We start from the raw sequence: 13,424 nt of genomic DNA, 5'->3' as shown, positions 1-13,424 counted from the left end.
AGAGAGAGAGAGAGAGAGAGAGAGAGAGAGAGAGAGAGAGAGAGAGAAAAGGAGAGAGAGAGGGAACCCCAACAATATTGCTAATTCTACTTTTCACAGGCAACCAACTGGAATAGAATTGAAAACTAGCTCAATATGATTCCATTTATATCACAAATAATGATTTTAACATACAGAAGAGAACTTCAAAAGTTACTTTTCAAAATATTGACTATATGTTTAGCATTAAGTAGGATAACCTAAATAATTTTTAATTTCTCTAGTTCTAGTTGTTTTATCATTTTTCTTTTTGTTATTATTTGCTTTTAATTTTTATTTCCTATTAGGTGCTAGTGGTCAAACCTTGGGCCTTCCACAAACTATACAAATGTGCTACCATTGAACCACATCCTCAGGTCCAGAGTTTTAAAACTTATTTACATTGTATATTATGCACGAACTTCTTTTGTGTGTCTGCATGTGCATACACACACACACATGTGGAAGTCAGAGGAAAACTTTTGGAGTCAGTTCTCTCCCTTCATCTTGTGATACCCAGGGCTTCATGTGTTCTAGACAGTACTTTTCCAACTGAGCTACATCTCAGCCCCAGCCCTTGATTTTCTTTTCTTTTTTGAGACAGGGTCTCATGTAGGTTAGGCTTGTCTTAAACTAGAAACCTCTTGCCTCTGGGATTACCAGTAGCAAGTATCTAAGTAATCCAAGTACTGGGATTACCAGCACGCACTGCCACAGCCAGGCATCTATTATTTTGACTGTTCTTCAGTGGATATGCATTATTTATATGAAAAGTTACTCAAGAAGGGCAGAGAGATAGCTCAGTGGATTAAAGCATTGCTTCCAAGGCGTACACTTAGGTCTGATCCCTGAAATCTATTGTTGGAAGGATAGAATTCCCAAAAGTTTTCCTCTGACCTACACACACACACACACACACACACACACACACACAAATAACTAAAGGTAATAAAAATTAAAAGTAAACAAAATAAGATGTCAAAAGAAAACTTTAAGTGACCAGATCAGCAAACACTTGCATTAACTCATTTGATTCTAAAGATTCCAACAAACTGTAAATACTAAGGTTTTGAAAGTTCCTGAGAAAATCACTGTTTCTTTATCTTGTAAGTAAAGGACTTTAGATTCCTTCAAGTTCAAATTAGTACTGAACAGAGAAAACCAGTTCCCAGTGCTCTCACCAGAATGAGGAATAGCTCTCCTAGTCAGAAAAGCAGAAGCCACCACACTCCCGCCTATTTGGAGGGTCCGGGAGGGGCAGGGTTGAGATGCCCTTCTTAAGGACCCAATCAGGCAAAACCAGGCCCTGAGATTTCAGACAGCTGCCAGAAGCACCCTTAGAAATTCAACCTGGAGAATTGGGAGACATGTGATCAAAACATAATCAAAGTTTCTATCTGTTTGAAGATTAATTCAAGGAGCTATTATTCCCTTTTCCATGAAAAGATCTCGGACCAGAATTTTGGCCCATGAAGAAAGGAATATTTCAAAACATTCTGAGAGTTTAGTTTTATTTTCCTGGAAACTACCTCCCCTGGCAGAACTCTTAACCTAGTGGTTCTCAACTAGGTAGATATATTTTCTCTCTGGGAGACATCTAGCAAGGTCTAGAGACGTAGGGTAGAGTTGGCATGTAGTAGGTAGATGCTAGGAATATTGGTAATTGTCTGATGATATATAGGACAAAGCAAGTGTATTCTGCCCAATGTCAATAGCACCAAGGTTTAGAAACCCTGTGTGACAGTGGAGGAAATCCTTTAGAAGCTTTGAAGACAAACTGCTTTTTTTATTTTATTGATGTAATAGACCCAGCAAACTGACACATGGTTGTATATTCCACAGCTAGCAGGCCAAAACAGTCTTTAAATGTTCTCTTTTCTTGGTTAAACCATGAAATACAAGCATCCACATTTGGATGGCGTGGAAAGGAAGCTAGTTCTATGTGGCAGCTCCAGTCTGTAAGCATTGACTACTAGTTTGGGCTTTCTAAAGGCATCTGGAGTGGGGGGTTGAGGTATGAGGTGTTTATCAATGCCTATGAATAGAAAGAGGAGAGCTAGGATTAGGCAGGGCTGGGGTGAACACAGTGCAAGTCTGGTACAGCCTCCACCAACCTGGACAGTGCTGGAGCCAGTGTTTCCCTAAAAAGCTGGTTCAGAGTAGCCTAGAACATCTGGGTCTTTACAAATGCCCACTCCTAGTCTCACCTTGGCTCAGACTATCCTCAGGAGGACTGAGCCAGAGAAGGCATTTTGGGACCATAATGGCCCAGAGTTACAGAGGAAGGGTAAAGGGAGCTTCAACTCTGGACACCTCAAACATGAGGATGTCAGGAGTTGGCTCCCACCTCCATCCCAATCTGGTGCCATAAAGCCAACTCCCCCATCATCAACCCTAGTAAGAATTCATAACCTTGACAGTTATCAGGCTTCACTAATTGTTTGACATTATAAGGTTTTTCTCCCCCTGAACCTATAGCTCCTGAATATGTACATGAAGCATCTTCCAACATTCCTACCCTGGTCACATGTACCTTGTCCAAGATACCCTGATGACCTCACAAGGACAGGGAAATACCCCTTTCCACACCTACTCCCTGAGTAAATGAACCAGTTCCTCAAAACTATTGCCAAGTGTGTTCATTGTTGAAGTACTCATCACACATTGAAATCCTGCATTGCATCCACTCACTCAGGCCCCACTAAGGCTAAGCTTCCCTCCCTCCAGTCAAGCTCAGTGCACAATAGGCCCAGCTACCCAGAGTAGGAAGTGGACACAGCAAGGGATGAGTTTTAGTTGGAGACTCCAGTGCAGCTAAAGTTGGCCTCCGTGACTCTCAGCTACCAATACTCCTTGGCCCTCACAAGCAAACCTCTCTGTGAAAGCATTCTACATTATACATCTCCATGAGTATCATGGGTACTTCCTTTCCCAATGAAAAGGCATGCCAGGATCCGTTAGTAATGTCTGCTATGAAGCAGGTGCAGAGCATCTCTACCAGGCATTTGGCAAACTCTACATTAGAAACATAGGCCAAGTAAGTAAATATAATTGCAGTATCATGGGGAGAACTGAAAACTAATTGGGTCTTAAGTCCAAAAAGAGCATCCCAGACACTCTACCAATTGCTTTTCTCATCACTCTGACAAAATACCTGATGGTAGTTTAGTTTACATCCCAGTTTCATAGAATGTAAGGAAGGGGTGGTGGCTGGAATGGGCTGGTCTGTAGACAGGAACTTAGAGCAATGGCATGTCTCATTACTGCAGACTCCAGGAAGTAAATAGCTCAGGTCAGAAGTGAGCTAGGTTTTAACACTCTCACATGACTATTGACTTGAGGAAGTAGGTAACTCCAGCCAGAAGCAGGCTAGGTTGTAACACTCAAAGTCCCACTCTCAATGACTTACTTCTACTAACTGGTCTCTCACATCAAAAGTTCTGCAACCTCCCGAAACAGCACCATATCCTGGGGACCAAGTGTTCAAGCATATAAGTATGTGGGGATGTTTTAAATTCAAACCATATATCATCCTTTCAGCCTCTGATGAGGAAATTCATAGCTTTCCTTTGTTCCACATGCACTTATGAAGGGCCTGTCATGTGACAAGCCTGAAGCTTGATAATCAATAAATAATGGAGGAGTTCAGACTGATATTTCTTACACAGTGGCTTTGGGTTTTTCCCAATTAATTTCATGTGTGCCATCAGCCCACTCTTCAGTGTCTACAGCCCTAATTGGAAAAGGTTCATGATGAATGAAGCTTTGCGATTGCAGCAAGCCTTCATCCCTAAGCCTCCCTAGTTTCGACTTTGGAAATCAGGTAAGGGCAAAGCTTATGTTATTTCTTAGATTACACCCCAAGTCTGTGTAGGAAAGGAGAATAGGGATGCAGAAGAGAAGTGTTTGAGGATCCAGTGTTGGCTCAGGAGCTGGCAAGCACACAGCTAATAGCTGCAACAGTGGAAACAGTTGTTTGTTATTAACATGAATGCAACTGATGACAGCTTTCAAACACTATGGGGTAAACACATTTGCCAACCACTTTATGGAATAATGGTAACTCTTTCAAATTGAAAGGATGACTGATGTGAAGAGCTCAGTTGATTGTTTATGTCCTCAAGCCTGCCTACAGTCAAATAGATGAGTATCTTTAAAGTTTTTAGAGATTTTAGTTCTTTTTACTTGTATGAGTGTGTCCAAATGTGTATCTGGGCACCATGGATGTGCAAGTACCTGAAGAGGCCAGAAGAAGACATCACAACCCCTTGAAAGTTCTTAGGAGCCATGTAGGTAGTGGGAGTTGAACTTCAGTCCTCTCTTAGAGCAGCCAGACCTCTTAACCACTGTGCTATCTCTCCAACCCAAATGGGTATAACTAATGCTACTTTTCACTCCCACCAATACAAACTAAATTTGTTTTAGGGTTATCTAGGCTGGCATGCTAGTCATGTGTGTGATAGCAATATTAGAGAAAGATCAAGAAGACAATAAATCTGCCAGGGTTTCTTATTTAAAGCAGCACAGAGAGCAGAAAAGATAAGCTCACAAATGAATGCTGTTAATCACATTCCTAGGTAATTCTAACCCAAAAGAAATCATTTTACTTTTTCCAGCTGTAGGTAATTTGGTTATTATAGATGAGTCAGGGTAATGACAGGTCAGCAGTAATAGGTAGCAGTGCTGAATGCAAGCTCATCCACATGTGCTCCAGTCCAGAGCCTCTCTATCATCAGCTCCTGAGACTATGTGACTCAAGGAGACTTCCTTGATTCAAGGAGTGGAAGTGTGGCTTTCAATTCTTCAGCACATGATATATCTTATGAATTGGATTTCTGCTTTGCTTCAGTAAAGTAATATGAATGATTATGGCTGCTTTGCAAAGTAAAAAGCAGCTGGGGATTAGAGAGCGCCTCATCCACATGGCAATTAAGGACATACGAGATTAATACAGAAATGCTATATGGGAAATAACTTACCCACATCAGCCTAACAGGATTTACCTAGAAACAGGTCAAGGGTTATTTATGTGTTAATCCCTTCACTTGGGCCAGTCTCTATAGGTCAGAACTTCCTGCAATTCATAGTTCCTATCTTCAAACAAACTATAGTCTATGAATCCTTTTTCAACCAGATCCTACAAATGCAGCTTATAAAATTTACAGCAGTTGTCTTCTCCCATTTTAAATATTTTTGGGGAGTTCAAATTTTAATTGCACTTATTTTTGTATGTAATTTTAAATACAGAAAGCACTATAGGAAGATTTCATCTTGCCTTTCTTTCTGCTATGAATTAGTTATTTTTTTTTTTTTTGCATAAGGCCAGTGGTTCTAACTATGCACTGTTAAAGCTCCCAAGAGCTTCCCAAGAAGGAAGGCTACAGGAGGACCCGCCAAAGCTGGATTCTAGTAGACATTTCTGCTGATAGTGATTGGACATGTATATCAGCAGGTGGAATAGAGTCAAAGATGTTGTAGATGTTTCATTGGAAGGGACCTGATAGAGTAATTGAAAAATTGGCAATTTTTCTTTTGAACTAGAAGAGTACCTAAAGACCAGCACAGGACACCCTAGAGCTTGAAAGTGAATAGATTTCCTCTCTGGGATATGAAGTTCCCTGGGCCTTCCCTTCACAACAGAGAATTAGACATGAAGTAACAAAGGGACTCTCTGTCTGCCTGATGCCAAACACAGTCAAGGACCAGATAAGGTATAGGACAACTTTCCTTACTATTGGAACTGCAAGAGCAAAGGAAAATCAGCTGTCACAACAGAGCTAATGGTCTGCTTCACTAAACAGTCAACTCATATAGGGGTACCTGTCTTCTCACCTCAGAGAGACCCACTACACCTACACCTCAACCCTAAAGCAGACAGAATAATAGGAATAATAGGAAGTCCAAGAGGCTCCTCCAAAAGGAAGCACTAAGGAAGAGCAAACAAAATATTCAGAACAGGTATCTGCTGACATGGATCTGTTTAAAAAGGCAGATAACAATTTCAATGAACAGATTCAAAGAGGCTCAGATCCACATATACTGTATACTCCTTTTCCCCACATGTGTTTGCACACACATACACAATACTTCTTTTAAAACTATGATTGTAAAACGTTTTTTTAAGCCAGCATTTGAGCTGAAGCTGGGTGTGTCACTGATGAGCTATGAATTTAGTGATCCATTAAAGGAGTCTATAACATTGGAGCAAAGATTCAATGAGCTGAAACATTGGAAGAGGGAGAAAAGATTTAGGTACTAAATTTTGCTACTAAATTTTGAAAATACACAGAATCCATTTGTGAGGATGAGGCAGACAAAGAAAGATCAACAGTGGTTATATAATTGAGGAACAATATACTCCAAATGCTAGAGGGATATGAGTCCTGAGCTTGTGTAATTTGAAACAAGACCACTAGATCTCAGAAGACTCCAGAATTTCAGAAACAGATTATTGTTAAAAAGAAAATAATGCTTGGGCTGGGAAGTTGGCTCAGTGGGGAAAACATCAGCTGCAGAAGTATGAGGATCTGAGTTCAAATCCCCAGAACCCACATAATGTTAGGCATGGTAGCATGTCCTTAGTCTCAGCATTTCTACAGCAAGATAAGGAGCAGAGACAAGAGAACCCCTGAACACTCCAGGCTAGCTAGCCTGTCACACACAGCAGTGGACAACAAAAAAGAGGAGTAGACAACAGATAATAAACTGAAGGCTGAAATCAATAAAATAGGAACAGCAAAAAACAATACAAAGAATCAATGAAACAGAAGGTTTGTTCTTTGAGAAAATCCACAAGCACAACTTATCCAATCTAACTAAAAGCCAGAGAAAGAGAATATCCAAATTAACAAAGTTAAAAACAAAAAGGGAGACATAAAAACAGACATGGAAGAAATGCAAAGAATCACTAGGTCAAAAACATTACTTCAAAAATTTATACTAGATAGAATTGGAAAATCTAAAAGAAATGGACAATTTTATTAATAGATACTGTTTAAAAAAGATCAGATAAACAATATAAATAGACCTATAGCCCCTCAAGAAATAGAAGCAGTCATTAAAAGTCTCCCAACCAAAAAGAGCCACCAGGGACAGACAATTTTAGCACAGGATTCTACCAGACTTTCAAAGAAGAGTTAATGGCAAAATTCCTCAAATTATCCCATAAAATAGAAACAGAAGGAACAACACCAAATCCATTTTATGAGGCCACATTCACCCTGATACCCAAATCACACAAAAACTCTACAAAGAAAGAATTACAGACCGATTTTCCTTGTGAACACTGATGCAAAAATACTCGATAAAATATTTGCAAACTGAATCCTTGAGTACATCAGAAAATCATCCTCAATGATCAAGTAGACTTCATCCCAGAGATGAAAATCTGTCAATGTAATCTACCATATAAACAAACTGAAAGAAAAAACACTTGATCATCTCATTCAATGCTGAAAAGGCCTTTAACAAAATCCAACATCCCTTCTTGTTAAAAGTCCTGGAGCTATCAAGGATAAAAGGGACATACGTAAACATAATAAAGACAATTTACAAAAAGCCTACAGACAACATCAAATTAAATGAAGAGAAACTCAAAGCAATTGGTCGAAAATCAGGAACACAATACGGCTGTTTACTGTCTCCATTTCTATTCAATATAGATTTAAAGTTTTAGCTAGAGCAGTAAGACCATTAAAGGCGATCAAGATGATACAAATTGGAAAGGAAGAAGTCAAAATATCGATATTTGTAGATGACATGATAGTATATATAAGCAACCCCAAAAATTCTACCAGGGAACTCCTACAACTAATAAACACCTATAGCAAAGTGGCTGAATACAAAATTAACTCAAAGAAATCAGTAGCCTTCCTATATACAAACAGTAAATGGACTGAGAAAGAAATCAGGGAACCAACATCCTTCACAACAACCACTAATAACATAAAATGTCTTGGTGTAACTCTAACCAAGCAAGTGAAGGACTTGTGTGACAAGAACTTCAAGTTCTTTTCAGAAAGAAGTTGAAAAAGATACGGAAAGATGGAATAATCTTTCATGCTCATGGATGGCAAGGATTAACATCATAAAAATGGCCATCTTACCAAAACCAATTTATAGATTAAACACAATCTCCATCAAAATTCCAACACAATTCTTTATAGAAGTTGAAAGAACTATACTCAATGTCATATGAAAACCCCAGATAGCTAAAACAATCTTGTACAATAAAAGAACATCCTGAGGTACCACCAGCCCATATTTCAAGCTCTACTAAAGGGCTATAGTAACAAAACCACACGGTATTCACATAAAAGCAGACAGGTTGATCAATACAATTGAATTGAAGGTCCAGATATAAATCTGCACACCTATGGACACTTGATTATTAATAAAGAAGCCAACATTATAAAATGGAAAAAAAGAAAACATCTTCAACAAGTGTTGCTGGACTAACTGGATCTCTGCATGTAGAATACAAGTAGATCCATATCTATCACCCTGCACAACACTCAAGTCCATGTGGATCCAAAGATCTCAATATTAAGCCAGATACACTTAATCTAATAGAAGAGAAAGTAGGGAATAGCTTTGAACACATGGGCACAGGAAACAGCTTCTTGAGCAGAACACCAATAGCTCAGGCACTAAGAGCAACAATTAATAAATGGGACCTCATGGAACTGAAAAGTTTCTGTAAGGCAAAGGACAGCATCAATAGGACAAAATGACAGCCTATAGACTGCTACAAGATCTTCACCAATCCACCATCTGACAGAGGGTTAATTTCCAAAATAGGTAAAGAATTCAAGAAGTTAGACACCAACAAACTACATAATCCAATTTTTAAATGGGGTTCCCAATCTAAACACAGAATTCTCAACAGAGGAATCTCAAATGGCCAAGCATTTAAAGAAGTGTTCAACATCCTTAGGCATTGGGAAAATACAAATCAAAATGATTTCATCTAACACCTGTCATAATGGCTAAGATCAAAAACACAAGTGACTGCTCTTGCTGGTGAGGATGTAGAGCAACTAGAACACTCCTCCACTATTGGTGGGAGTACAAACTTGTACAGCCACTTTGGAAATCAATATGTTGCTTCCTCAGAAAACTGGGAATTGGTCTACCTTAAGACTCATCTATAGTACTCCTGGGCATATCCCCAAAAATGTCCCACTATACCACAGGGACACTTGCTCATCTATGTTCATAGCAGCTTTATTCTTAATATCCAGAAACTGAAAAACAACGTAGATGTCTCTCCACCAAAGAATATAAAGATTATGTGGTACAATTACTCAATGGAGTATTACTCAACTATTAAAAACAATGGCATAATGAAATTTGCATGCAAGTGGATAGAACTAGAAAAAAAAATCATCCTGAATGAAATAACTCAGACCCAGAAAGACAAACATGATATGTACTTACTTATAAGTGGATATTAGCTGTAAAGTAAAAAAAAAAAAAAAAAAACAGGTTACAATTCACAGACCTAGTGATGCTAAGTAACAAGGAGGTCTCAAGGGGGCACATGAATCTCCTTGGGAAAAGGAAATACACTAGATATCACTAGTTAGACTCAGAGCAGATGGGAATAGGAGGGATCAGGGAAGGGCAGGGATGAAGGGTAAGAGTTCTGGGAGAGAGAACTAGAATTGTGGGACATTTCAGAGTCAAGGTAGAAACCTAGTGCAATAGAAACTCCCAGGAATCTATCTACAAGGGTAAGCCTAGCTAAGACTCCTAGTAATGGTTGAAGTAGAGCCTGAACTGGCCACTTCCTGTAACCAGAATTCCAGCAGAGGAATCGGGACACCAATCCAGCCAGAAAATCTTTGACCTACAATTTGTTCTGCCTGCAAGATATGCTGGGGTAAACAAGAACAGAAATTGTGGGAGTGTCCAACCAATGACTGGTCCAACTTGAGAGCCATGCCATGGGAGGGAACCTGCCCCTGATACTAGGACCCAGGGGCTGGCTAGCTCAGAGACGGGGGATAGAACCAAACTCTACTGGAAAAAAGTATCAATGAAATGATTCCAGTGATATTCTGCTATACTCATAAAGAGGAGCCTAGTATAATCATCATTGGAGAGGCTTCATTCAGCAACTGATGGGAGCAGATGCAGACCCACAGCCAAACATTCGGCAGAGCTTGGGGAGTCCTGCAGAAGAGGATGAGGGAGGATTGTAGAAGCTGGAGGAGTCAAGGCCAGCACAGGAAAATCCACAGAATCAACTAACCTGGGCTGATAGGGACAAAGAGAAGCTGAACCAACAATCAGGGAGGTTGCATGGGTCTTACCTAGGGCATATATATATATATATGATTGTATAGCTTGGTGTACTTGTGGGACTCTTAACAGTGGGAGCAGAGACTCTCTGACTCTTTTGCCTGCTTTTGGGATCTTTTCCTCTTACTGGGTTTCCTAGCCTACCTTTAATTTGAGGAGAAATACCTGGTCTTATGGTAACTTGATATGCCATGTTTGGTTGATATGCCTGGGAGGCCTATTCTTTTCTGAAGGAAAATGGAGAAGTAGGAGGGGAAGAGGGGAGAAAGGAGGGAGTGAAAACTGTGGTCAGGATGGAATATCTGAAAGAAGAATAAACTTTTAAAAACTACATTACTTTATCACATACACACGTTGAATAAGTGAATGAGTGACAGTCCTTTTGAAATAGAGTTTTACTCTGTAGACTATGATGGTCCAGAACTCACTCTGTAGACAAGGTTGGCCTCAAACTCACAGTGATCCTTCTGCTTCACCTTCCAAATACGGGGTTTGCTGGCATAAGACTAAGAATCACATATATTGAAGTATTTTACAATTACCATATTAGCTTAATATTGACTCTCTAAAATGATATGCTCACGTCCTAAGTCCTGGGATAGTGAACATGATCTTCCAGCAAATGTATAGTCGTTCATCCTGGTTATCCAGCTCACACCCAAAGGCGGATGCTATATCAGTGTAAAGTAGAAAAGGCAAACTGAAATAAAATATGAACTCAAAATGAAAATAAAAGATGAACCCAGAACAATGACAGGTAAATGTACAGCAGAAGAAAATTTGACAGACACATAAAGGGAAAAGTCCTATGTAACTGACAGGCATTAGAGAGATACCTAAAATCCACGGATGCAGCCTTCAAAGAATGGCAGAGATGGGAACAATTCCTCCCCAGAAACTCCAAGGAACATCTGCCTGTTAGCAACCAGGTATCTGAACTTCCAGAACAGTGCAGGGATACATACATTGTTGTTGTTTTAAGTTACCCAGTTTGTGGGGTGTCAGTGGCACCTCGTGAAGCTGATAAAATCATATTATTACATTGGAAACAAAAGGACATCACAAATGAGTGTAGTTTGGAGGCAAGTTGAGAGAGACACAAAGATTCCACCACAAGGCCTGCCCCTGACAGCAACTGTCCCTCTTCTTTCCCAAACGACTCCTTGAAGTGTTTCCATTACAGGTCTTTTCTGCTGACATGTCTGCAACCGAATTCCAAACTACCAAACAAGTTGAGACAAGCCTGTTTGTGTGGATAACAATCACCAACTTAACAGTTTGTTTTGGCACAGGCACATCCAATACAAATTGATCCAAGCTAGACTTTGAAAAGAAAGTTTATAAGTGTTTGTGTTTTCCCTCTCAAAGCCCAGGTGGCAGCAGATGGAGGCTCTATTCATCAAATCCTAATTGATCCTGAGAGAGGCTAGCTGGAGAGTGAAGAGCACTTTCTCAGACAGTTTTTGGTCTCTCCCCTGAAGGAGAATTACACTGCCATCTGGAAAAAGAAGGCTGATCTTTTCACAGACATTGTTAAGCTAATTACCAACTGGTTCCAACCTATAAATCCCAGAAGTGTGTACTGACCACCCCACTGCCTTATTCCACAAGTATTCCTGTGTCTCTGGTTTAGAGTTTAGGAAGCGCTGCCACCTGAAGACTTCGAGCTGTATACTGTTTCTTCTCACAACTCAGTATGAGGCAGAGAGAAGCACTGAGGGCTCTGGTGTGGATCACAGGTCAGGTTGCCATGCAAATATGAAAATCTCCAGTAGCCATGTAAAACACTGAGCACAGCAGCGCATGCCTGTGATCCCGATGCCTAAGAGATGGAGACGGGAGGATCCAAGGGATTGGAGGTCCATCAGCCCAGTCAAAGCAGTAATCTCGTGGTTCAGTTAGAGACCTGTCTCACAAACAAGGTGGAAAACCACACATAGTTACATTTGCCTTTAATCCTCACAATTGGGAGCAGAAGCTGGCTGATCTCTGTGAGTTCAAGCTCAGCCAGGCCAACATAGTGAATTTCAGGTCAGCAATGGATAAATAATGGTTTCAAAAAACTTTTTAAATGAGAAATATTGGAGAAGACACCTGACAGTATCTTCTGGTTTCTGCACATTTGCACACATACAAGATGTGCATCTATGCCTACACATGAGCACACACATAGATGATAGATAGATAGATAGATAGATAGATAGATAGATAGATAGATAGATAATTGATAGAGAGATAGATAATAGATAAATGGATGACACATAGATACATAGATAGACACATAGATTGATAAATAGATGATAGAAAAAGCTGTGATTTAAAGCATACATCTTCTAAAAGAAAAAAATATTGAACTTCAGCGAGACAAAAGGACTTGTCACACTTGGACATCATTGATAGCCTCTGTGCTATAATGCCTCTTGAAGATCAATCCCTCAAGCATACATAAGTAAGATATAACCCTGCTTAATTTCAGGTATTTGCTGTAGGGAGATCAGGTCTTCCAAACCTTGAACTTGTATAAGCAGAGATGAATATTAAGGCATTTGTGGTCATTTGAGTCCCCAATATCTTCAAATTCAAATATTAGTTCACTGTTGCTGATGGATGTATCTTACTCTGATTATTATTAATTAGGAGTACACATATCCCAAGCCAATTTCAATGTGAAGTGAGTGTTGATACCGCTTCTCAACAGTGCTTGTGGGCTCCTGCCCTCATGTCTCCTGGTCTCCAGATTAGAGGTCATGAAAAAGCCCAAATGAATCTTAGAAATCTGTCTATGTGCATAGTTTTTGAAAAGGTTGACACTGACATCTCCTTACCAAGTCATTAATAAGTAAAGTCTTCAGGTGGTCATCCTCCAGAGATCTATAAAAAGAAAATTAAAAGCAAGATCAATTGTACTTCTGTAAGATCCTACATTTTTTATGACTACAAGAAATGAAATAAAACAAAACAAATTACCTTTCCTGAAGATGATTCCCATTCCTGTTCTGTAAGTCGCAGTGGAATAAGTGACGTGAATCAAAAGCAAGAAATGTACTCATATACTCAAATGCTTTTATTTACCAATTCAGTATGGAGTCCTACCAAGCATG

At 39.6% G+C, this 13,424-nt stretch overlaps 1 protein-coding gene across 1 annotated transcript in view; it reads right to left on the bottom strand.

The window, feature by feature from the left end:
* The window catches only part of LOC114614925 (cadherin-related family member 3-like), a 158,601-nt gene that overhangs the window by 63,714 nt on the left and 81,463 nt on the right, over window positions 1–13,424 (bottom strand). Inside the window, 1 exon segment of the mRNA XM_028760532.1 lies at window positions 13,149–13,194. Within this exon segment, the coding sequence (XP_028616365.1) occupies window positions 13,149–13,194 (46 nt within the window).

This window comes from Grammomys surdaster, unplaced genomic scaffold (genome assembly GCF_004785775.1).
Source record: "Grammomys surdaster isolate TR1022 unplaced genomic scaffold, NIH_TR_1.0 126546, whole genome shotgun sequence".
Taxonomy (NCBI): Eukaryota; Metazoa; Chordata; class Mammalia; order Rodentia; family Muridae; genus Grammomys; species Grammomys surdaster.
The sequence above is the reverse complement of the archived record's forward strand: the minus strand, read 5'-3'. Positions and strand labels throughout refer to the sequence as shown.